The 25,890-nt window shown below is 45.1% G+C and overlaps 1 protein-coding gene across 4 annotated transcripts in view; it reads right to left on the minus strand.

Annotated features, from left to right (window-relative positions):
- Window positions 1-25,890, minus strand: part of AIFM3 (AIF family member 3) — a 72,975-nt gene that overhangs the window by 12,203 nt on the left and 34,882 nt on the right. For all 4 annotated transcript variants that reach the window (XM_079956703.1, XM_079956704.1, XM_079956705.1 and 1 more), the window contains 15 exons: window positions 22,270-22,379; window positions 21,359-21,468; window positions 20,553-20,597; window positions 19,528-19,624; window positions 18,539-18,651; window positions 17,123-17,209; window positions 14,779-14,870; window positions 13,015-13,145; window positions 11,348-11,463; window positions 9,574-9,645; window positions 5,411-5,474; window positions 3,844-3,920; window positions 3,622-3,739; window positions 2,391-2,489; window positions 1,783-1,858 (listed from right to left, as the gene is read on the minus strand). In XM_079956703.1, the coding sequence (XP_079812829.1) occupies window positions 1,783-1,858; window positions 2,391-2,489; window positions 3,622-3,739; window positions 3,844-3,920; window positions 5,411-5,474; window positions 9,574-9,645; window positions 11,348-11,463; window positions 13,015-13,145; window positions 14,779-14,870; window positions 17,123-17,209; window positions 18,539-18,651; window positions 19,528-19,624; window positions 20,553-20,597; window positions 21,359-21,468; window positions 22,270-22,379 (1,407 nt within the window). The remainder of the gene's footprint in view (window positions 1-1,782; window positions 1,859-2,390; window positions 2,490-3,621; window positions 3,740-3,843; window positions 3,921-5,410; window positions 5,475-9,573; window positions 9,646-11,347; window positions 11,464-13,014; window positions 13,146-14,778; window positions 14,871-17,122; window positions 17,210-18,538; window positions 18,652-19,527; window positions 19,625-20,552; window positions 20,598-21,358; window positions 21,469-22,269; window positions 22,380-25,890) is intronic.

Consider the following 25,890-nt stretch of genomic DNA (forward strand, 5'->3'; position numbering starts at 1 on the left):
AGAAAATCTTTAATAAAAATACAAAAAAAAAAAAATCTCCAATTAAGGAGAGCCTTCTGAGGGAGTCCATTCCACTGCTGAACAGCTCTTACCATCAGAAAGGTCTTCCTAATCACTGGTGCGAGGTATAGGGGCGCTAGAGGCTCTAGCCCCCTCAATATTTTGAATCAGGGAACCCAGCCCTCTCAATATTGTGGGGGCCGACATCCCCTGTCACAGTTGGGTACCCTCTGTGCACCCCAGCCTCCACCTGGGAGCCAGAAGGGGGCTGGGACGAGCGAGGGCGAAGATTGCCCTCCGTGTGTCCCACCCCTCATGATGCCACCCCCATATGCCATGGGGAGAAGGAGGCCGAGCAGCAGAGCCAAGCACTGAGCTCCACCTTGTTGCAGGAATTTATATATAGGTTGGGGGGGGGGGGGTTGCCCCTCCAGCAGATATCATGCACTACCAAAATCAGCACAATCACTTTTGTGATTTGTCCCCACAAAACACTTCACCAGTTTCTACTTATCTATTCAAAGGGCCTCTGCTGCACAATACTAAATGCAAGAATTCACTGATGAATGTATCTATGTACTGGCTCACTGGGAAAACTTCAGAAATTCATATAGACATGTGAGCTCAGCTACTCAGCAGCCCCTCTGCCTGAGTGATAATTCCTGGCATCCTGATACCTGAGTGCCAGACAGGTAGCCGTTCCAGAAATAACAAACCCAGATGAAGACAAAAGGGTGTGATTAACTTGGCTGGGAAACAGGGAAATGTAAATATCTCTTTTGTTACACTTGATGGGTGTTTGGTGGAGGGCAAGGGGAACCATGGGGCAGGGTCCAGGACGCTCAGATTACTGCCACCAGACCTCTCCTTTCATGATGTAACCATGATATAACCATGATGTAGTTGGGGGGGGGTATAACATGGGGATTAGCAGCTAATAAAAGTTTGGGTTCTTTTTTTGTTCGGGGCTTCCATCATCTTTCACCTTGTGGCAGGTGGGAGTCCTGTTGTGACAGTCTTCAATAAAGACCAAGCCTACTGGCTTCTATTTTGCTCTGGTATTCCTGGCTGGTGTCCTTGTTTTTTGTCCAAGGGAGCCCTCAGATTTTTCGGTTAACAGCCTCCTTCTCCTCATGTGACATTGGGCGGGGAGGCGGAGCATGTGATGGTTCCGCCTCCATCTCCCCGCCACACGACCCACTAAGGCGGATGCACCACGTGACATCACATGACATGTCATGTGATGCACGCCCCCCATGCGGGAGGCAAGCTGGCACCTTTGTTCCTAATTTGAATCCATTGGCCCTACTCCCTGGAAAAGCAGAAAACGGCATGTGACAGCCCTTCAGATATTTGAAGCTGGCTCTCAAATCACCTCTCAGTCTTCTCTTTTCCGGGCTAAACCTACCCAACTTCCTCAGCCGTTCTTCATAAGGCTTGGTTTCCAAAACCTTTGATCATCTTGGTCACTCTTATCAGGATACACTCCAATTTGTCAATATTTTTCTGAAACAGGGGTTCCCAGAACTGAACACAAGACTCCAGCTAGGGTCTCACCTGGGCAGAACAGAGCAGTACTATTACTTCCCATGATCTGGACATTAGATTTCTGTTGATGCAACCTAGAACTGCATTAGCTTTTTTTGCTGCATCACACTGCTGCCTCGTGTTGCTGATGCACGGAATGCCACTAAGTGGAGCATAGCCAGTACTTTTTGCAAATGCCCATCCTTACTTAACTTGGGTGCAGCTGCATCTTTGGAAAGACAAAGCAGCACTTACTTGGTGTAAAACGCCACAAACTTCAGTTCATCCAAGTCCCCCTGAATGATGACATCATCAAACCCCTCTCCATGACCTGGGAAATGAAAAGAGAAATAACACTGATTTATTGCAAGGGTCGGGGGATGTGGATGGCGCTGTGGGTTAAACCACAGAGCCTAGGACTTGCCGATCGGAAGGTTGGCGGTTCAAATCCCCGCGAAGGGGTGAGCTCCCGTTGCTCGGTCCCTGCTCCTGCCAACCTAGCAGTTTGAAAGCACGTCAAGTGCAAGTAGATAAATAGGTACTGCTCTGGTGGGAAGGTAAACAGTGTTTCTGTGCGCTGCTCTGGTTCGCCAGAAGCAGCTTAGTCATGCTGGCCACATGACCCGGAAGCTGTACGCCAGCTCCCTTGGCCAATAAAGCGAGATGAGCCCCAGAGTCGGTCACGACTGGACCTAATGGTCAGGGGTCCCTTTACCTTTACCTTTATTGCAAGGGTGAGGAACTTGTACAACCGCCCTAGCAAGGACAGCCAATGGCCAGGGATAGATCTTCCTCCAAAGTCTTGCAGTGAAGAAGACTTGGCCTTGCTCTTGCCGTCAGACCTGGGTGGGCCGTTCACTCACCTGCATAGCGGATGCTCTTGCCAAACATGGCTGTCCACAGGTAAGGGACTGTGCTGATTTCGGTCCCATGTGCCAACATGTTCAGCGCGGCAATACGTCCTGGAATGTGGAGGAAGCGCAGCAGCACATTGCCCAATGCTCCATACAGTTGATTGATGTCTACAGCACCAGCCACCCAGCGATGCAGCCCTCCCTGATTCCCCAAACCAGCTGCGTAGACCCTCCTAGAATCTAAAATCACACTCTCTTTTAGGGGTGGTTTAGGCCAACTGTTAGTCTTGGACTTTGCTATTTTAACCCATGTGTAACTTGCCATTTCACATTTCTTAGTACAGAAAGTATTGATCTGTTGTGCAGAGATCATTCCTATTCTAATTAATTCAAGAGGGTTCTAGAAGCTTCTCTGTAAGAAAAAAACAATCAGAAGGTTCATAATGTTTGGGTTATTCCTTCAGAAAAGCTGAGTACAGCTGGTTTAAACTGGTTCTCTTATCTCTTTCTGTCAACGTTATGCTGACTACAGTGGTACCTCAGGTTAAGTACTTAATTCGTTCCGGAGGTCCGTACATAACCTGAAACTGTTCTTAATTTGAAGCACCACTTTGGCTAATGGGGCCTCCTGCTGCTGCCACACCGCTGGAGCACGATTTCTGTTCTCATCCTGAAGCAAAGTTCTTAACCCGAAGCACTATTTCTGGGTTAGCAGAGTGTGTAATCTGAAGCGTATGTAACCCGAGGTACCACTGTATAAAAATAAGGTTAGAAGGAGTCTGGGTTTCACTTTCTCTTTCTATCTCTTTTTCCTGCTGGTGTGGTGTTCTGTACATAGTATGCTTAGCGTTAAGGTTTAGACTTATTATAAGTTATTGTAAATTTAAGTTAAGTCTGATGCAACTGGATTTCTTATGGACTGTGCCAATCCTGAATGTACTGGATTTGTGACCATTATGCCCATTTGCCTTCAGTGGCAATAAAGCTCTGCTGGATGAAATACAATTGCCTGTGGTCTGTTTTGGGGGGAATCCTGCAACGTGTTTTAAGTTTTTACTCTGCTAACTATATGTTAGAATCTGCTCTGAATCAATACTGAGTAGAATTGAATGACATAACTACCTATTTCTCATCTTTTAATTTCCACTGGTTGCTATAACCATTCTCTCTGCTTTGTATTTGTTAGAAAATGAAATTTTTAAATGACAAAAGAAGAAACAAGAAACTGAGCGTCACCCACCGTGCATGTGAGCCATCTGCCAATGAGGGATGTTCACCTTCTTGTTGTTCCTCAGCACCAGTGGAAATGCAACAGCGTCGCCAGCTGCAAAAACTCCTGGGATGTTGGTCTGCATCATCTGGAAGGGAGGAGGAAAGAACCTCGTGGGTTAATGGCACATCTGCTGTGTGAGCCAGAGCACTCGCACTGGGCTCCAGCCTGCCTTCCGTGCCCCGGTTTTACCTTGTTCACCACGATGAAACCTTTGGAGTCCACGTTAATGCCACTCTGCTTCAAGAAGCCCGTCGCTGGGGTTGCACCTAACCAGAAAGGGAGACAGGAATGTTGTTAGTGGGAGGGCTGTGCCTAAGCAACTTCACCATAGAATCACAGAATTCTAGAGTTGGCAGGGACCCTCTGAATCACCTAGTCCAGGGCATAGCTGTCAACGTTTCCCTTTTTTTAAAGGGAAATTCCCTTATTCCGAATAGGATTCCTCGCAAGAAAAGGGAAAAGTTGACAGCTATGGTCCAGGGGTCAGCAAACTTTTTCAGCAGGGGGCTGGTCCACTGTCCCTCAGACCTTGTGGGGGGGTCAGATTATATTTGGGGGGGTGAATGAATTTCTATACCCCACAAATATCCCACAGATGCATTTTAAATAAAAGCACACATTCTACTCATGTAAAAACGAGCTGATTCCCGGACCATCCGTGGGCCTGATTTGGAAGGTGATTGGGCCAGATTCGGCCCCTGAGCCTTAGTTTGCCTAACTATGACCTATAGTCCAACCCGCAGGAATATGCAGCTGTCCCAAACGGGAATCAAACTTGCAGCTTTGGCAACATCAGCACCATGCTCTAACCAACTGAGCTATCCAGGCCGACATGAGCACCACCGGTCTGGCCCTAAGTCCCAGCATCTGACCGCCCCCTGCCTCCAATAATAATTCTTGGCTTCTTGGCCAAAAGCAGGCGCCTTGACTGTACTCTTTTCAGCACCTGCTATAAAAAAACAACGTCTAGGCAAACCTACCCAGACATGTAGAATGTTGCTGTATATTTTCATCTGCTTTTAATTTATTGCTGATTTTATTTTTTTTTGAATGTTTTTACTGATCATTCTATTGTTTTCTTCTTTTTGCAAACCGCTTTGAGGCATTGTTGTTGACGTTTTACAATCCGGCGGAATATGAACTTTACGAAATAGATAAGCAACCTAGTTGACTAGGAATTTACAGTAAGGTAAAGGTAAAGGTACCCCTGCCCGTACGGGCCAGTCTTGACAGACTCTGGGGTTGTGCGCCCATCTCACTTAAGAGGCCAGGGGCCAGCGCTGTCCGGAGACACTTCCGGGTCATGTGGCCAGCGTGACAAAGCTGCATCTGGCGAGCCAGAGCCGCACACGAAAACGCCGTTTACCTTCCCGCTGGTAAGCGGTCCCTATTTATCTACTTGCACCCGGAGGTGCTTTCGAACTGCTAGGTTGGCAGGCGCTGGGACCGAGCAGCGGGAGCGCACCCCGCCGCAGGGATTCGAACCGCCGACCTTTCAATCGGCAAGTCCTAGGCGCTGAGGCTTTAACCCACAGCGCCACCTGATTAGGAATTTACAGTAGCGGTGCACAAAATTTTCCCACTGCATTCCCCGCCCCGGCTGTTCTCCATCAATGAATGAGAAAGGGAAATGCGAAAGTGTTTTGTTGCAAAAGATATCATTGCAATGGATAGTCCACAGGTAGGGTGCATAGCAGCCCATGCCCCCCCCCATATGAAGGATTCCAGAGAAGTAAAGTTTTGCATGGCCACCTACCTATGCCTATGACGCAGACATCGGCTCGGAGGACTTTGCCACTTTTCAGTACAACCTCCTTTAGCTTCAAGGGAGAGGAAAAAAAAGTAGGAAATGGTAGTAATTGGAAAGACGAGCCGCAGCCCATTTTGCCCAGATCTTACACCCTTTTCTTTCATTCACAGGGTAGTCCACCCCACACTGTGAAACCAGGAAATAAAGAATGGAAAAGTTGTCCTATGAAACCATTCCCCAAAACACCCTCCGAGTGTTTTGGATGCATGGTGCTGTTGGAAGTTGTAGTTCAAAACCTTTGGAGGGCGCGAGGTTGGGGAAGTCTGCTGTAGGCTATACCACTCGTGGCTCTAGTGAGAAATGTGGCTGTACCTGCACTAGGATGGGCGATATCAGGTTTTCAACATCATGATATATCACCAGCTAAAACATCGCAATTTACCGATATACAGTGGTACCTCTGGATGCGAATGGGATCTGTTCCGGAGCCCCGTTCACATCCTGAGCAGAACGCAACCCACGTCTCCGGGTCTGCACATGCACAGGTCATGATTCGCCGCTTCTGTGCATGCATGTGACGTCATTTTGAGCGTCTGCACATGAATGAGCAGCGAAACCCAGAAGTAATGCGTTCTGTTACTTCCAGGTCGCCGTGGAGCGCAACACTCAACCTGAAGCAACTTCAACCTGAGGTATGACTGTGTGTGTGTGTGTGTGTGTGTGTGTATACCGAAATAAGGATGGAGCTTCACAGAGGCATTGGCTGGCTTCACAGTTTCCCCCAAATGTTGATTTTTGCATGGCACACACACACACGTCATGATTTGCAATATGTTCCCAGGTCAAAAAGTATGAAACCGATATCACGATATGGACTTCCAACTGGTTCTGGATGGCATATCAATATATGGTGCAGTCCTAACCTGCACTGCCATTTTGAACAAAAGGAAGCTGCAGTCAAACTCATCATTAAAATGGCCACCTACATCATCAGACCCACTGAGCCCCTACTGCTCTCTTTGCTCATCTCTCGGCACCCTGCACATCTACTTTTCCCAGGATGCATTTATTATTTCCATTATGACTTGCATTTATCTCCCACCATTTTCTCCAAGGAACTCAAAGTGGCACACATGATTCCCCCTCTCCTCATTTAATTCCCACAACAAGCCTGTGAGGTAGAATGAAAGAGGCAGCAACTGACCCAAACTCACCTAGTGAAATTTCACAGCTGACTCAGGAATCGAACCCTGGTCTCCCAGGTCCTAGTTCTAACAGTTTAACCACTACACTACTCTGGCTCTCTCTTATAGAACCATTTGTGTATGTACATGCATGGGTTGTTGTTTATTTACTAGGGGCTGCCACCCCTGCTCTCGCCACACGGCAAGCCTGCCTACCCCTTGCCCCTCCCCCCCCTCACCTGACCACACTTCCCCTCCTTTTACACCTCACTTATCCCCTCCACAGCTCCCCCCAAGCCCCTCCACCCTCTCCTCCACCGCCTTTTAAAGTGTCATGATGCTGTCAGAAGCTCCCAGCTGGCTGCCCAGGAAATTATAAAGACAAGGGAAAGTTTCTTACAGTCCTTTTTTAGTTCAAACTTTACAGAGAGAGGCTATAGAACCCAGCCTCTTGGATAATGGCATTGTCCCAAGTGAATCTCCACCCTCCTTCTTTCCCACTGCCATTCTTCATTCTCTCTTTTTTTATATATATAATTTTTTTTATTAAGAGTTTTAATAATACAATAAAGAAAAAAAGACAGAATAAACAGAAAACATCGAAAAAATAAAACAAACATAGGATTTTACATCTTGTAGTAACCATCTTTTCTTCATTTTTCCCTTTTGGACTTCCTCACGTCTCTCGCTCCTACATTCCAAGTTAATAAAACTTTAGCCAGCAACTTATCACCTTATTTTCATTCTTATTGTACACAATTCCAATATTTTATCCCTAACTTTGAATATTTTTATCAAAATCTTAAATACCTAGTTTTAACATGATATTCATTCAAAATTTGTCTTTCTCATGAAATTCACTCATTCTCATAATCTTTTCAGCTAATTTTATGGTGCCCTGTTATTTTCAAATCTCTCATCCTTCTTAACACTCATATAATTTACAGTATTTTTGAAGATAGTCCTTAAATTTCTTCCAATCCTCCTCCACTGCTTCTTCTCCCAGGTCTCGGATTCTGCCGGTCATTTCTGCTAGCTCCATGTAGTCCATCAGTTGCATCTGCCATTCTTCCAGCGTGGGCAAATCTTGAGTTTTCCAATGTTTGGCGACAGGTGGCGCTGTGGGTTAAAGCCTCAGCGCCTAGGACTTGCCGATCGAAAGGTCGGCGGTTCGAATCCCTGCGGCAGGGTGCACTCCCGCTGCTCGGTCCCAGCGCCTGCCAACCTAGCAGTTCGAAAGCACCTCCGGGTGCAAGTAGATAAATAGGGACCGCTTACCAGCGGGAAGGTAAACGGCGTTTCCGTGTGCGGCTCTGGCTCGCCAGAGCAGCGATGTCACGCTGGCCACGTGACCCGGAAGTGTCTCCGGACAGCGCTGGCCCCTGGCCTCTTAAGTGAGATGGGCGCACAACCCCAGAGTCTGTCAAGACTGGCCCGTATGGGCAGGGGTACCTTTACCTTTTATCCTTGCTGCTTCGTCATTCTCATCCTCTCCTCTACGGGTGCTGCTACGTGCCCTCTGTCTTTGAGCTCTTTGCTCTCCTACTTTTAAGGCCCGCCAGGTTCCGGCAGATGGTGGGTCTGGAATGCTTTCTAATGACAACGTGTCAGCTGGGTGTTGTTCTGGCTCTCCCATTATTTCCCAACTTTCCCCTTCGTCTGCCTCTGAGATGTGACCTCCCTCAAACTCCTGTTGTCAATCTATACTGTCTTCCTCTTCCTCCTCCCTGGAAGGGTCAGGAAGGGGAGGTGGTCTCTGTCAGGATTCACAGAATGCTGTGTGAGGTAGCAAGTCTGCAGGCTTGAATTTGCTAGCTGATGCAACTGGCGGAAGCAATCAGCCTGCAATACTTTCTGTGGAAGTGCTGAGTCAGAAAGACTTAGGAGTAATGTGCTGTCAGTTGATTGGCTGGCATCAGTTTAAAAGGGAAACCTGTCCAGCAGTAGTTGTGGTGGTGTAGAAGAGTGTGGTCAGAGAGGCAGAGATAGAAAGGTCTTCCTATTTGCCTTAAGGTACAGCCAGGTACCCTGTTTGACTGTATGAACTGCTTCTGTATTATAGCCTATATATATATTTGTATATATAAAGGTAAAGGGACCCCTGACCATTAGGTCCAGTTGTGACCAACTCTGGGGTTGCGGCGCTCATCTCGCTTTATTGGCCGCGGGAGCCGGCGTACAGCTTCCGGGTCATGTGGCCAGCATGACTAAACCGCTTCTGGTGAACCAGAGCAGTGCACAGAAACACCGTTTACCTTTCCGCCGGAGAGGTACCTATTTATCTACTTTCACTTTGACAAGCTTTCGAACTGCTAGGTTGGCAGGAGCAGGGACCGAGCAACGGGAGCTCACCCCGTTGCGGGGATTTGAACCACTGACCTTCTGATCGGCAAGCCCAAGAGGCTCTGTGGTTTAGACCACAGCACCACCCGCGTCCCTTTTATTTGTATATATAGCTCACAATAAATATACTGCACTGAAGAACCTGGAACTCTGAGCATTTCTGCTAAAGCACCGTGAAGAATTTGTGACAATCTCCACCATTCCTCCTCTACCCCGTCCCTAACTTAAAGGAAGCAGGGTCTTCATGCAACAGCTGGCTCAACTACTGTGTGAGAAGCCCCCCTCCCCAATCTCTTGCTGCAGTTGGATTGGCTGCCCACCGGCCGCTCTGCAAACTGCAGAGCGTGACGACACCATTACGTTTCTATGTATATAGGAAGAAAAAAGAAGACCTCTGCAAGCAAACTTAGACAGCAGTGCCTCCACAGATGTCTTCCCCTCCCCTCCCAGTCACAGACTCTCAGGGAGTGTCCTAAACCTCTGAGCCCTGGTGCTGCATGGGACTATATTCTTTCTAGATCAATGCAAGGCATAGAATCGCCTTCCCATCAGCCCCAGCAGGCCAAGAAGCACAGAATGACAAAAGCAAAGACCTTGGAAATCCAACAGATGGTGCTCAAAGGTCATTGCACACAAACCTACCTTGCCCTCCTGTTCCCGCAGTTCCGAGACTTCCGTCTGCATGTAGAATTTCACCCGATTGTTTTCAAACATCTGTCCAAGAGGAAGCAAGAGAGAGAGAGAAGGAGAGGGAGGAGGAAGATTATGCATTAGCTCTGTACTGGTTCTCTTAAGCATAGGATTTTCTTTTTAAAGATAAATGGCCAGCAGTTGGGCCCCAATCCAGATCAGAACCCTAGCATGGCAGGGGGAGGGATTTTAACCATTCACACAACTATGGTCACATAGTGGCAGCAAATCACACAGTCACATAAAATTGCTGCCCCCCCCCCAACAGATCAGGACTACAGTGGGAAACAAAGGGTTAAAGCCCTCTTCCCTGCATATTTTAATTAGGGGCTCTCCTTCCTTGGAGGTTTTTAAACAGATGTTTGCGGGGGGGAGGCATCTGTCAGAGATTATCTAACTGTGATTCCTGCACTGCATGGAGTTGGATTAATGACCTTGAGGGTTCCATTCAACTTCACAGATATGATTCTATATTTGAATAATTTGCGTAGCTAACTGGGTTTATGCCTTGTTAGTATATTTATTGCTTTTAAATAAATAAATAAATAAAGCTACAGGGAACCAGGCAGAGGGCCTTCTCGGTAGTGGCGCCCGCCCTGTGGAACGCCCTCCCACCACATGTCAAAGAGATAAACAACTACCTGACATTTAGAAGACATCTGAAGGATGCACTGTTTAGGTAAGTTTTCAATGTGTGACATTTTAATGTATTTTTAATCTTTGTTGGAAGTCGCCCAGATGGGTGGGGTACAAATAATTATTACTACAGTTGTTATTATTATTATTATTATTATTATTATTATACTTTGTATACCACTTAGAAGTCTATTTTTGGGCATTAAGCAGTATATAAAATAATAAATAGTGGCTTTTAACTGTATTTACTGATTATGTTATTGTTTTATTATCTATGTCAACCACATGGATATGTTGTTGTTTTTTTACAATCAAGTTGTGTGGATGTGAGCTCAGTTTGTAAAGTAGAAGATGTTTATATGCATGACTGCATACAAGACTTAACACCTGTACATGCATTTGTCCTGGAAGACAACACTTTATGCATAGTAATTGGTTTTTTAAAAAAATAAAATCAGAAAAGTTTGTAATAAAAAGTAGCGTATAAATATTACAGAATAAAATTAAATAAAGATAATAAAATAATCATAAATCCCCCTTATACTAGATTCAATAATGGAGCCTCGAATTATCGAACAGTTGGTCAAAACTTCCCTTCCTCACAGACATTCTTCAAAAAGAGGGCCACAGTCAGCCAGAATAGCTCAGTTGGCCAGAGAATGGTTCTGATAATGCCAAGATTGCAGGTTTGATCCCTGCATGGGAGAGCTACATATTCCTGCCTTGAAGGTGGTTGGATATTATTATTATTATTATTATTATTATTATTATTCCCTGCCCATCTGGCTGGGTTTTGTGACTTACAGCATATCTAAAAACATAATAAAAACATCAAGCCTGAAAAACTTCCCTTATTAGGGCTGCCTTCAGATGTCATCTAAAAGTCAGATAGTTGCTTATTCCCTTGACATATGAATGGAATCTCCAAGAATAGAAGATTTTAGATTGGGCGATAGTTGGCCATATCGGCCGGGTCCAAAGATGTATTTTTTTAAAGAAGTGGTTTAATAACCACTCAGGGCCCCTTCCACCTTTACAATTCTATGATTCTAGGAGCTCTCACAGGTTAACTTTCCATATCTGTTGCTACCTTCATGATGGCTCGGCCAACCTTCTCCCCAAAGAACTTCTTGAAGGGAACTTCCTCCAGCTCCACCACAGAGACGGAATGTGCCTTCTCCGTGAGGTAAGCAGCAACTTCCATGCCTGGAAAACAGAAATGAGAAAAAGTAAAACCTTCCACGAAGGAAACCACACCAAGGAATGCACTTCCCGAAACAATACGTGAAATAAAGCGCAATTATCCATTGAAAATTCGCACTTCCCTGAATTTTATGATGCAGTTCTTCAACTATGCATACACAAAGCATGTACAGTGGTATCTCAGGTTAGGTACTTAATTCGTTCCGGAGGTCCGTTCTTAACCTGAAACTGTTCTTAACCTGAAGCACCACTTTAGCTAATGGGGCCTCCTGCTGCTGCTGTGCTGCCAGAGCACGATTTCAATTCTCATCCTGAAGCAAAGTTCTTAACCCAAGGTACTAATTCTGGGTTAGCGGAGTCTGTAACCTGAAGCGTATGTAACCTGAAGCGTATGTAACCCAAGGTACCACTGTATTAGGGGAAAGCATGAAAGAAATGCATATTTTTGTGAAAATATAATACTAACATGCTTTACATAAGGAGATATTGTTTTGCAAAACAAAAAACACCCATAAGTATTACACCAAACTGTGTAGGAGAATAAGCAGGAGAAAGCGCAATAAAAATGCCAATGAATTTTCACTAGGACTTGAAATAATAATGGTTATAATCCACAGTCAGGTGAATAAATGTATCAAACTGGATTTAAGAACCAGTACAATTAGTGGTTAGAGTGTGTGGACTAGGGTTTGAATCCCACCTCACTCCGCCACAGTTTAAAACATCTAAAAGCAGCACATTTTCTGCTATAGGGACCAACAGGTTATGTTCCAACAGCTACAAGAAATATGAAAAGCCCTAGTCAAAAATGTAGTAGGAAAAAAAGACAGTTACAGAACCGAGAAATTGCACAAAACAAATGAAATACTGTGAAAATCCCTGAAACGAGAAGTAATCGACTAGAAATATTATCTTATGGAAATAAACTAAATAATAAAAATCAAAAAGTTTAAGGAAAAAATTAGAAAAACCTAAAATTGAACAAAGCCTTAACGGGATGCCAGCTACAAACCTCGTTTCACTGAACTATTCAGTTTCCTCAGAAGGAAATAGAAAAATCATAAACCTTAAATGACCAAAATTCAAAAAAGGGGGTAGAACTCCCAAAAATTCTGAAGTATTATAATCCTAGCTCAACCTAGGTGAAGCAAAGCGCAGTAATAAATGATTGAGGACTCAAAGGTACAGTTTCTAATACTGAATTTACAAAAGGGGGGTAAAGACTGATCTTTAACTTCAGCAGTAACATCTAGACCATGGGAACATTTCTAAAACTTGTCTAAAACTTGCCATTTAGGTTTTCAAACCCTTTTTTTGTAAATTCAGTATTTTTTTGAATTTTGGTCATTTAAGGTTTATGATTTTTCTATTTATTATTATTATTTAGTTTATTTCCACAAGATAATATTTCTAGTCGATCACTCCTTGTTTCAGGGATTTTCACGGTATTTCATTTGTTTTGTGCAACTAGTCAAAAATGTAGGCAGGCCAAGCCTTATCCCAGGTACATAAATTATTTTATCTGACCGTCCTTCCTTGCAGAGAGAGGCTCACCCAGGAAAGAGGCTCCGACCACCACGGCATTCTTGCTAGTGGCCAGTTTCACCACTCGGTTGGCGTCCTCCACCGTCCGGATGTTAAAAACGTTCTCCACTTCCTTGCCTTTGCAGCTAAGGGTTTTGGGCCTGGAAAGACGTGATGGCAGAGCAAGACTGTAGCCGAAACAGAATTCTACAAGATCAAAGTCTGGCAGACGTCCCAATGTTGTAATGTGGATACCGATCACAGAAAAAACGTCCTCAAAATACACAGCCACTCCATGGTGCCCCAAAGTCCTGGTCGTTCCACATAGGTAGAGCACCTGCTTGGAATGCAGAAGGTCCAGGTCCAATCCCTAATGGCATCTCTGGGTAGGGCTGAGAGAGACTCCCAGCCTGAAATGCTCGACAGCCGCTGCTGCCAGTCAGTGTGGACAATACTGAGCTACATGGGCCAATGATCTAAGTACAGTGGTGCCTCGCAAGACGAAATTAATCCGTTCCGTGAGGCTCTTCGTATAGCGGTTTTTTCGTCTTGCGAAGCAAGCCCATTGACAGCTTAGCGGATTAGCGCTATTAGTGGTTTAGCGGCTTTTAGCGGATCAGCTGATAAGCGGCTTAGGGCTTAGGAAAAGGGGGGGGGAGGGAAAAAACCCCGCAGGAACTCGCAAGACATTTTCGTCTTGCAAAGCAAGCCCATAGGGAAATTCGTTTTGCGAAGCGCCTCCAAAACGGAAAACCCTTTCGTCTAGCGGGTTTTCCGTCTGCAAGGCGTTCATCTTGCAGGACACCACTGTACCATATTTTTCGTCTTGCAGGACACCACTGTACCATATTTTTCACTCTATAAGACACACCAGACCCAGACCACAAGACGCACCTAGTTTTTGGAGGCGGAAAACAAGAAAAAAAATATTCTGAATCTCAGAAGGCAGAACAGCAAGAGGAATTGCTGTGCGGTGAAAGCAGCAATCCCTCTTGCTGTTCTGGCTTCTGTGATAGCTGTGCAGCCTGCATTCGCTCCATAAGATGAACACACATTTCCCCTTACTTTTTAGGAGGGAAAAAGTGAGTCTTATAGAGCAAAAAATACAGTATATGGCAGTCTCATACTTTCTTGCACTGCATTCAACGCACCACGGAAAGAGAGCTCACAACCAATGTGTTGTCAATGGTTAGAGTGCTGGACTGGGAGAGCAGGCTTCAAATCCCCTCTCAAGTCATGAAGCTCACTGGGTAACCTTGGGCCAGTCACCATCTCTTAGCCTAACCTACTTGAAGGAGCGTCTCCACCCCCATCATTCAGCCCTAGACACTGAGGTCCTGCTATGAGGGTCTTCTGGCGGTTCCCTCACTGCGAGAAGTGAGGTTACAGGGAACCAGGCCTTCTTGGTAGTGGCACCCGCCCTGTGGAATGCCCTCCCATCAGATGTCAAGGAAATAAACAACTATCTGACCTTTAGATGACATCTGAAGGCAGTCCTGTATTGGGAAGTTTTTAATGTTTGATGTTTTATTGTGTTTTAATATTTTGTTTGTAGCCACCCAGAGTGGCTGGGGAAACCCAGCCAGATGGGTGGGGTATAAATAATAAATTATTATTATGATTATTATTACCTCACAGGGTTGTTGTGAGGATGGAATGCGGGGAGGAGAACTATATACACCACCTTGAGGCAAATAATGAAGCAAATAATACATTATAAATTAATAACCATCCATGACCTTTCTCTTAAGGTCAAAACTTTGGGTGCCCAAAAATGTCCTGCTCGTCACTTACGTGCTCCCAGTGGCAAGTAGCAGTTTGTTATACTCCATTTTAAACCCGTCCTTGAATACAGCTGTCTTGTTCTTGACGTCCACAGCCACCACCTGAAACAATTTCCAAAGGGTCATTCAACGGAACATCTTAAGGAACATCCGAAAGCGTAATAAGCTAGGGACCGAACTTTTGCAGAAGGTCCTGGCTTCAATTCCCACCAGCATCTCTAGGGTTAGGGTTGGGAGAGTCCTCCGCCTGAAAAACCCTGGAAGGGTTGCTGCCGGCCAGTGTAAACAACACTGAGCTAGATGGAAGCAATGGTTTTACACGGTATGAGGCAGCTCCTGACAAAACTGAGAATTCAAACTGGGAGTATAGAATATCACTGATACAAAACTTCCACCCCTTGACTTCCGGGTTAGCGCCATCGTCTAATGGCGGATTCCCTCCGAGCTCCGGAGGGAATCGGCTCAATAGGAGACGGGTCCTGCCGCGGCAGTGACGCGGGAACCTTCAGAAACCACAGGCGCTGAAGCCTGTGGACCTGGTGACTCGGCGGGCACCATTTGCGCCCTCCCCGACCCGAGAAGGAGCCTTTTTAAAGGCTTCGGAACGGGGGACGGGGAGAGGCGTGGTGCTGAGAGTCGACTGCTACTCCTACTGAGTGAAGCCGCATGCCATGGACGGAGAGTGCTGACTTCTTCCTTTGAACATTTGGACCAAAAGTAAAAGCCCGTGAGTAATACGGAAATCGGACTTATAAAAGAAAAATTTTTGTTTGAATTCGGCACGATCGGGGAAGGCGCAAAGAGGAAGTCCGTATCCCCGCCTTGTAAACAATTTGAAGCAAGGACTAAATAACTAAGGTCGAGAGAACATCTCCTTTTTATGGGATAAAGTTATTAATTGCACGATTCGATAGTATAAGTAATCTTGCTGGAAGATAAGAGTTAATTTTGAGAGCTGAAGTGCCACCCCCCCGGGACCCGGGAGTGATCCGCGAGAGGAGCCTGTTGAGGAGACATAGAAGATTTTGACAGCTGTCAAAATAGCTGTCAAAGTTGGAAAAAATAGAGAACTTTGTTTCTGTTGTCTTTGCTGGTTATATGCGTTACAATATAGTTATAAATTGTTGAAAACAAAGAAGAATTGAAACAAGTTAACTTGACTTTTGGGCTGGAAGTGGAAGGAATACTAAATAACCAGAATCCCTCTAGAGGGGGTTCAGGGACATTACAAGAATGGCTACAGGTGGAAAAATACAAGCTGAACTGGACAAGGCTTTTTTTCTCTTGGGAAAGTTGCAAGAGCAAAGTGATGTTTTGGCTACAAGTGTCACAACTTTGAAGTCAACAGTAAATAAACTTACTGAGTTGGATAAGGACTTGACTCAAAAAGTCCAGGCAGCTGAACAAGAAAAGAAATCTGAGAAATTTGAGGAAGTGGAGAAAGAGATATATGCTGATCAGGAGGAGCAGGAAGGAGGGGCTGTAATGCTGCAGATGGCAAAGGAGAGCCAGAGGCCTGTCAAGATGGATACAAAGGAAAATAAGGACTGGATGAGGAAATTTTGTTTGAATTGAAGAATGAGGAATGGAAAGATCTCCTTTTGTGGAGATCTGAAGATCTATGGATTATAAATTTGATCAAGGTGGAAGTTGGAGCTTTTGGGACATTTGGACTTAAAAGGATTAAGAAACAAGATCTGAGCTCCACTTTTAAATATGGAGGTCTGGCTGGAAGAAATATGGACATTATTGGGATAGAGCTCCTCCGAGACTTGGTGTTTAATACAAAGGACTATCAAAAAAACCGGCAGAGAGGAATTGAGAGAGATTTAAGAGCCTCGGACGTGAGGTCTCCAGGCTGATAGCAGATGGACGGATGGACATTGGTTTGGGGATCGAAACCGGGAAAGGGAGGGTGGGGTTTGGGAATCCAAAGGGTGTATAAATATATTCTGATTCTTTTTATTTTTGTTTTGTTACTAGTATAAAAATGGGGAATTCGTGGAAGGGAAATTGGGTCGACCTTAGAAAAAGGTTTTAAGTATAAAGACTGATGTATATAAGTTAAAAATTTCACATATAAAATGAATTAAATATAATAATGAATTAAGGTTAAAAATTGGGGATAAGAACTTGTTGAACAAACATTTGGAAATGGAATACAAGAAGGGGAGGCGAGGGGAAGTCGCGGAAATAGGTTATTGAAAATAAGGATTGTAAACGTTGAGTGTTTTTAATTCTGTTTTTTCTTTTTCTTTTTTTCTGGATTTTTTTTTCTCTTGAAAATTTTAATAAATATCTTTATAAAAAAAAAAAAACTTCCACCCCTTGTACACAGACACACACACACACACCTGCATTTCTGTCAGGACCTCGATGTCATATGTACGAAAGAATTCCTTCGGTCGCAAGGCAATCTGATCAGGGTGAGAATCCATCGACTGAAAAGAAAACCAATTTTTGTCCTTAGCAAAAGCAGGGGGTGCTGGTTATTATTTTTTGACCCAGAGGGCACTTTTGGATATTTGAATGACTGCCCACCCCCTCTGATCACTTCTCTCCCTCCCTGCCCCCCGCACCAGATCAGCCCACCCCCATAGCCCACGCCTCAAGAGACTGAAAGAAAGAACATGTGAACATACAAATTTCAACAGTCAGATCCAATGGTATTCATCTGAGCCTCAAAAAGAACTGAGAGCAGATAGATGCAACTAGTTTGGCTGAACTGGGCCCCACAACAATGCTGTGAGATGGAGCGCAAGAGGTGGGGGCACCAAATTTTATCACTGCACAGGGCATCGCTGAAATCTGAGAGCCCAAATTCCACCACTGAGAGCATCCTTGCCCAACTTCCTCCTTACCAGAGCTGAGGGAGGAAGTTGGAAGAGTGCCTGAGTTCAAGACATGGGTTTTTATTTTGTCTCACTGCTTTCCCCAGGAAAACCTGGGTGGAATCTAGACGCATATATATGAATTTGCCATAAGCTCACCAGTGCCATCTAGTGCCCCATTTGTATAATGTGCAGTGGTAGCTCGGGTTACAGACACTTCAGGTTACAGACGCTTCAGGTTACAGACTCCGCTAACCCAGAAATAGTACCTTGGGTTAAGAACTTTGCTTCAGGATGAGAACAGAAATCGTGCGGTGGCAGTGCAGTGGCAGCAGTAGGCCCCCTTAGCTAAAGTGGTACCTCAGGTTAAGAACAGTTTCAGATTAAGAACGGACCTCCAGAACGAATTAAGTTCTTAACCCGAGGTACCACTGTACTTAAAACCCACTTAAAATGTTTTATTTGCAGCTGCATAGCTGAGTCTCTGCTGTTTAGTCCTGAATCAGAACAAACGTCCATCTGCAGAAAACCCGGTTCGTGTTTGTTCCGATTCAGCAGTAAACAAGAGAGTTTTCCCAGGAAAAACAGCAGGACGAAAGAAGCAGCTCTCAGACCCGTGCCTGCAAATCACAGGACAAATGTCCCACTTCTTCCTTCACCTCTTTATAATTCGATATCATCTTATTATAGTCCGGTAACTCAAGATAACACTTTGTGCATCTGCTGGAGAGGACTGTAGCTTATGCCAGTGGTAGCCGATGTGGGGATTTCCAGATATTGATGGACTACAACACCCATCATCCCTGACCATCGGCCACGCTGGCTGATGGGATTTGTAGTCCGACAATTTCTAGATGGCACCAAGTTAGCTCTCCCTTGATTAGGATTTGCCCTCCACCAAGTTTAGGATACAAGGAGAATGAACTGGAGAATACCAACCTTACTTAATTTGGGTCTGTCATAGGGCAAGTTCCTGTCCATCGTGCACATCACAATCCTATCCGAGAAGCCTTCTTGCCGTAACGTCTCTGCACACACCAGTCCTGCGGGGCCTGTGAAAGAAGTGTATTTGTTCGTGTATTATTATTATTATTATTATTATTATTATTATTATTATTATTGCCACCATTTTTCTCCAAAGAGAGCAAGGTGTTGTATGTCACTCTCCCCTCCTCATTTTTATTCCTCACAACAACCCTGTGAGGTTGATGAGGCAGTGACTGGTTCCTGGTCACACCCAGTGAGTTTCATTAGTTGAGTGGCGGCATTCGAACCCTGGTCTCCCAGGTCCAAGCCTGGTCTCCCAGGTCCAAACTACGACATAAAATAATAAATTGTATATTTTGATTTAGAATGCCTTGATAATATTGTGCACAGGCAACGGCCAATTGATGCGCGTCCGACTGATGCATGATCACACACATGTGCATGGCTCCGAACCCGGAAGTGACCCCAAAACATGGCTAAAATACCCCTAAAATATCACTAAAATGCCAGAATGTGGGGTGGAGTGGGGTAATATGCAGGCCCCATTGACATGTGTGGGGGTCCAGAACGTTCCCCCCATACAAAACGAGGATCGCCTGGTGTTTTAATTATGGATTAAATGTATAGTTGCAAACCATTTTGCAACGTGAGCGGTATATAAGATAAAATAATGATAACAACAGCAGCAACAATAATGGCAAAATTCACATCTAATGCCCCGCCCAGTTTTGCCTCTGGCCCCGCCCACCACTGACCCCTGGCCCTTGGAATGTTTCCCAGTAGCCAATGTGGCCCTCGAGCTGGAAAAGGTCCAACCTCCTTGCAGTACAGCAACTGACCTGAAGGGGGTGCCATCTCTTCAGTGAAGCCACCCCTTACCCAACACCTGCCCCCCATCCCACCCCAGGCTGCTTTTGGAGCCCAACTCTGGCTCACGGTACCTGCCCCAATGATGAGTACATTTGTGCTGCTGATGTTGTAGTTGCTGAGGGAGATGCATTTGGCCATCACCTTGGTCCTCCTCTGTGTCTGAAGAGCCTGGAGGGGGCCATTAAGAAGACGGTGTCAGCGAAAACCTTTCACACTTCTGTGATTCCCGCCATTGCAGGGGGTTAGACTAGATGACCCACGAGGTCCCTTCCAAATCTACAGTTCTGTGACTCCTCTGCCAACTCACACACACATTGTTTTTGGTCAGGAAAAGCAAACCTGAGAAAGTTTTGGCTTTGGGCAGCGCTCTGTACTGGCACAACCCATTTGTTCTTACTTAGCAGCAAGTTCCATTGGACTCAGTGGGATTGACTTCTGAGTAAAGAGGCTTTACTTGGTCCACCATGATCACTGCAGATGGTGAGAGCAGCCACGAAATTAAAAGACGCCTGCTTCTTGGGAGAAAAGCAATGACAAACCTAGACAGCATCTTAAAAAGCAGACACATCACCTTGCCGACAAAGGTCCGTATAGTTAAAGCTATGGTTTTGCCAGTAGTGATGTATGGAAGTGAGAGCTGGACCATAAAGAAGGCTGATCGCCAAAGAATTGATGCTTTTGAATTATGGTGCTGGAGGAGACTCTTGAGAGTCCCATGGACTGCAGGAAGATCAAACCTATCCATTCTGAAGGAAACCAGCCCTGAGTGCTCACTGGAAGAACAGATCCTGAAGCTGAGGCTCCAAGACTTTGGCCACCTCATGAGAAGAGAAGACTCCCTGGAAAAGACCCTGATGTTGGGAAAGATGGAGGGCACAAGGAGAAGGGGACGACAGAGGACGAGATGGTTGGATAGTGTTCTCGAAGCTACCAGCATGAGTTTGACCAAACTGCGGGAGGCAGTGGAAGACAAGAGTGCCTGGCGTGCCCTGGTCCATGGGGTCACGAAGAGTCGGACACGACTAAACAACAACAAAAGAGGCTTAGGCACATGCTGTAAGGTTTTACCTTACAGGGATCTCAACGGTCATCTCACCTGTTTGCTTGCTCTGATGTACACTTTCTCCTTCTCGATTTTCACCTAGGAATATAAATTTATTTCTCTTTTTAAAAATGGTTTTATAATCAAAGTTTTTCTTATTTGTTTTGATTATTTATTGGTTTTTATCCTGTATTTTTTTTTCTGTGAACCACCCAGAGATCTTATGATGAAGGGCGGTATAATAATAATAATAATAATAATAATAATAATAATAATGTCAAATGAGATTCAGACAGACTGGCAAAATGCCACACACACATTCCCCCACCAAAAGCAATTCACACCTGCAAACTGTCATATAAAAGCGCCCCAAAGAACGTGAACAAAATGGTGTGTAAGTTAAAGAGAAATGAAAAGAGCGGTTTTTACCTTTCTTACTTCAGGTCTTCTACGTAACAGAGAGACATTCAACTTAACATACAGAGGAGAAACTCCCTCAGTGCCACCTAGCCAATCAGAGTGTTACCTCAGGGAACATCATGCCACTCTGCCTGGTTGCTAAGCCAGACAACATATCCACCCCTCTCTCCCTCTTGGCTAAGTGACTTCAACACTAACAGAGTTAACACTTGAGTTACAGACAGAATGATCTCTACTGTGGCACCTTGAACACCAAACTCAAGTTTGCACAGACCAGACTAACCAGTAAAGAATCCTTCTACCCTTTCTGGGACAAAGGGACATCAATGAAGGCATCCTGCCCCCTGGGCATTGCAAACCCTGGGCAGATGCTGGAGATTGTGGTTACGCTGCTGTGCCTTTCTCAAATCAGTGCGGTGGCTTAACCCTGGAGGTCTTACCTGAAATTTCGGCAAGCTGTCCAGGCCTGGATAGTCTTCAATGTCACCTGTGCCGATGTTAAAGCAAGCCCCGTGCCAGGGACAGCGTATGCGTCCTTTGGACAAAACCCCTGCAGGAAGGAGGTGAGGAACACAAGTCGAAATGAGTCTACATGGGAACATAGGAAGCTGTCGTTGGTCCATCTTCTTCAGTGTTGTCTACACTGACGTTCTGCCCGGACACTGAGGTCCAGCGCTGAGGGCCTTCTGGCGGTTCCCTCCCTGCTAGAAGTAAGGTTACAAGGAACCAGGCAGAGGGCCTTCTCAGTAGTGGCACCCCCCCCTGTGGAACACCCTCCCACCAGATGTCAAAGAGAAAAATAACTACCAAACTTTTAGAAGACATCTGAAGGCAGCCCTGTTTCAGGAAGCCTTTAATGTTTAATGAGTTATTGTATTTTAGTGTTTTGTTGGAAGCCGCCCAGAGTGGCTGGGGAAACCCAGCCAGATGGGCGGGGTATAAATAATAAATTATTATTATTATTATTATTATTATTATTATTACTGGCAGCAGCTCTCCAGGGTTTCAGGCAGGGGACATTCCCAACCCAATATTTTAGTGTGGCAGCATCTCCCTGCTTACTGATATCAAGCCTTCACGATACTCTTTTCAGCCACCCATCCAAGTCTTCAGCAGCTGTTGCCCAAACACTTTCAAGCACGTCTTGAGGGCTAGAAACTTGCGTGTTTATTTTTAAAAACGAAAGCCAAGATTCTGCATTCCACAACCAAGTCACATTCCAACCTTTCCCAGCACTCCCGGGATGGAATCGCAGAAAGCACAAGGGCTCCCCAAGCCTGCAGTTTTATAAAAAGTTTTTTGTGTTTTTTTTTAATGAACACGTATCATTTTCATAATAGGGAAAACTGACCTTTCACCAACGGAGCACCATAGTGAGGACATTTGTGGCCCATGGCATAGAACTCCCCGTTTTCTTTGACCAGAAGCGCTTTCCCGCAGCCCAGATCCACCTCTCGCATCCTGGATAGGCAGAATTAAAATAGCGCCAATATTTTCTCAAAGGAAACCTGAGTTTTACATGTGCACGATTAATAGGGAGCCTAGCAAAGTCAAGGCTGTTATGTTGAGAATGAGAGTCACGTGGAGCCCTTCTGTGGCTAAGCAATGGAGCCAGGAAGGCCCACAGTTCAAATCTCACCTCAAATCTTGTGAGATGGCTTCAGGCTTCTCTCTTTCAGTCTTGGAGCTTATCCACATTTTCCTTTTGCCAAACACTTTCTGGGCACAAGTCTGCATTTTCCTGGTCCGTATCCAAGGACTTTTTTCTTTTCTTTTGGCCTGCCGCTTTCCGCAGAAAAACTCAATCTTTACTGCTGAATCAGAGCAAATGGCAATTTAGGTTTCCCAGGGATTGCTGTTTGTTCCGATTTAGCGGTAAAGAGCAGGTTTTTGCAGGGGCAAAAAACGAAAGCGCTTGGACACAGACTCGGAAAGCCCAGACCTGTGCCTCGAAATGTGAAGACAGGATGATCCCTCAGTCTCCTGATCTGCAGAATGGGACTATAAATACTGATCTATCTTCAAGAGAGAAATTGCATGTAAACCACCTAAGCTGGAGATATCACCAAAAGAAAGAGAAGGAAAACGAAAAGAAGGAAAAGGAAAAGAAGACGCTGATTTAAATGAAAATCACATGAGCTTACTTGCAAATAAGGAGGGACAGGTTATATATAATATGGACCCTCCAAGTGTTTACAGATTTACAAAAGCCGTCCCAGTTTCCGAATTGATCCTGAAATGCCCTACTTTTCCTTAGGACGTCCCTATTTTCATCAAAGAAATGTTGGAGGGTATGGAGTTACGCGACCCCCAAGCCAAGGAGATAAGTACCGTATTTTTTGCCCCATAGGACGCACCAGCCCATAGGACACACCTAGTTTTGGGGGGGGGGAATAAAGAAAAAAAATTATTTCCCCCCCAGGTGCGGGGCTGGGGCCGGGCGGCTAGCGGAGCGCTGCGCGAAGCCCCAAGCTTGGGGCGTGCTGAGCTCAGTGCGCCCCAAGCTTCTGGGTGCCGGCAAGGTCTCCGCTAGCAGCAGATAGCTTCCTGAAGCCTGGAGAGCGAGAGGGGTCGGTGCACACCGACCCCCCTCACTCTCCAGGCTTCAGCGAAAGCCTGCATTCGCCCCATAGGACTCACACACATTTCCCCTTCATTTTTGGAGGGGGAAAAGTACGTCCTATAGGGCGAAAAATACGGTAACTATACAATCGTTAGATTGTGTCTTTGTGTTATATATAACACAAAGACACACACACACATACAAATAAATGCACCTTGTAGAAATAGTGTTAAGAATTATACAAAGAATTAACCCACACCAGGAAAGGGGGGCATACAGGAAACCCTGATTCAATTCAAGACAAAAAACCTCAAAGTGTGTGTAATTTCATTATGACAACACAGTCAAACGGTAAACAAAAAACCAGCAAAAAACCGACCACTGATATTTGAAGGAAGGCTGAAACAAAAACCCACACAGATAGCTCTGAATACCCAGGAAAGCCCAGGTTTGGGCTTATCAAACACCAGCACCTCACATCAGATAGCAACACACACACACACACACACACACACACACACCCCACTGGACTTTTAGGTCCAAATTTAAGCAAACAACAACTGGATTAAAGAATTTTGAAGAGATAAAAATATTGGAAGTGTCCTGATTTAATAATCATAATCATAACCATAAATTTATCATTTATACCCCACACATGTTGGCTGGGTTGCAATTTAGAAGGGTATTACTATTGCTGTTGTTGAATATTACTTCCCTATTTCCATCAGTCCCCTTCATAGATCACTGCCTTGCCGTGGCGAAGGGGCTTGAATAACTCAGAGAAGCTATGAGCTATGCTGTGCAGGGCCACCCAAGATGTACAGGTCATAGTGGAGAGTTTTGACCAAACGTGATCCACCTGGAGCAGGAACTGGCAAGCCACTCCAGTATCCCTGCCAAGAAAACTCCATGGACAAAGACAACAGGCATATAAAAGTTATGACGCTGGAAGATGAGCCCCTCAGGTCGGAAAGCGTCCAACATGCTACTGAGGAAGAGCGGAGGACAAGTACAAGTAGATTCAGAGCTGATGAAGCAGCTGGGCCAAAGCCGAAAGGACGCTCAGTTGCGGATATGCCTGGAAGCGAAAGGAAAGTCCAATGCTGTAAAGAAAAATATTGCATAGGAACCTGGAATGTAAGAACCACGAACCTTGGTAAGTTGGATGTGGTCAAAAATGAGATGGCAAGAATAAATATTGACATCCTGGGCATCAGTGAACTAAAATGGACGGGAATGGGCGAATTCAGTTCGGATGACCATCACATCTACTACTGTGGGCAAGAATCCCGTAAAAGAAATGGAGTAGCCCTCATAGTCAACAAAAGAGTGGCAAAAGCTGTACTGGGATGCAGTCTCAAAAATGACAGAATGATCTCGATACGAATCCAAGGCAGACCTTTTAACATCACAGTAATCCAAGTTTATGCACCAACCACTGGTGCTGAAGAAACTGAAATTAATCAATTCTATGAAGACTTACAACACCTTATAGAAATGACACCAATGAAGGATGTTCTTCTCATTATAGGGGATTGGAATGCTAAAGTAGGGAGTCAAGAGATAAAAGGAACAACTGGCAAGTTTGGCCTTGGAGTTCAAAACGAAGCAGGGCAAAGGCTAATAGAGTTCTGTCAAGAGAACAAGCTGGTCATCACAAACACTCTTTTCCAACAACACAAGAGACGACTCTACACATGGACATCACCAGATGGGCAGCATCGAAATCAGATTGATTATATTCTCTGCAGCCAAAGATGGAGAAGCTCTATACAGTCAGCAAAAACTGGAGCTGACTGTGGCTCAGATCATCAGCTTCTTATAGCAAAATTCAAGCTTAAACTGAAGAAAGTAGGAAAAACCACTGGGCCGGTAAGATACAATCTAAGTCAAATCCCTTATGAATACACAGTGGAAGTGAGGAACAGGTTTAAGGATTTAGATTTGGTGGACAGTGCCTGAAGAACTATGGATGGAGGGTCGTAACATTATACAAGAGGCAGCAACTAAAACCATCCCAATGAAAAGGAAATGCAAGAAAGCAAAGTGGCTGTCCAACGAGGCCTTACAAATAGCGGGGGAGAGAAGGCAAGCAAAATGCGAGGAAGATAGTGAAAGATACAGGAAATTGAATGCAGATTTCCAAAAAATAGCAAGGAGAGACAAGAAGGCCTTCTTAAACGAGCAATGCAAAGAAATAGAGGAAAACAATAGAATGGGGAAAACCAGAGATCTGTTCAAGAAAATTGGAGATATGAAAGGAACATTTCGTACAAAGATTTCCATAATAAAAGACAAAAGTGGAAAGGACCTAACAGAAACAGAAGACATCGAGGACTTCCGGGTTGGCGCCTCCAACAATGGCGGAATTCCTCTGATCGGGAGGAATTTGCTCCGTGGAAATCAGGG

This window comes from Podarcis cretensis (assembly GCF_951804945.1).
Source record: "Podarcis cretensis genome assembly, chromosome: 16".
Taxonomy (NCBI): Eukaryota; Metazoa; Chordata; class Lepidosauria; order Squamata; family Lacertidae; genus Podarcis; species Podarcis cretensis.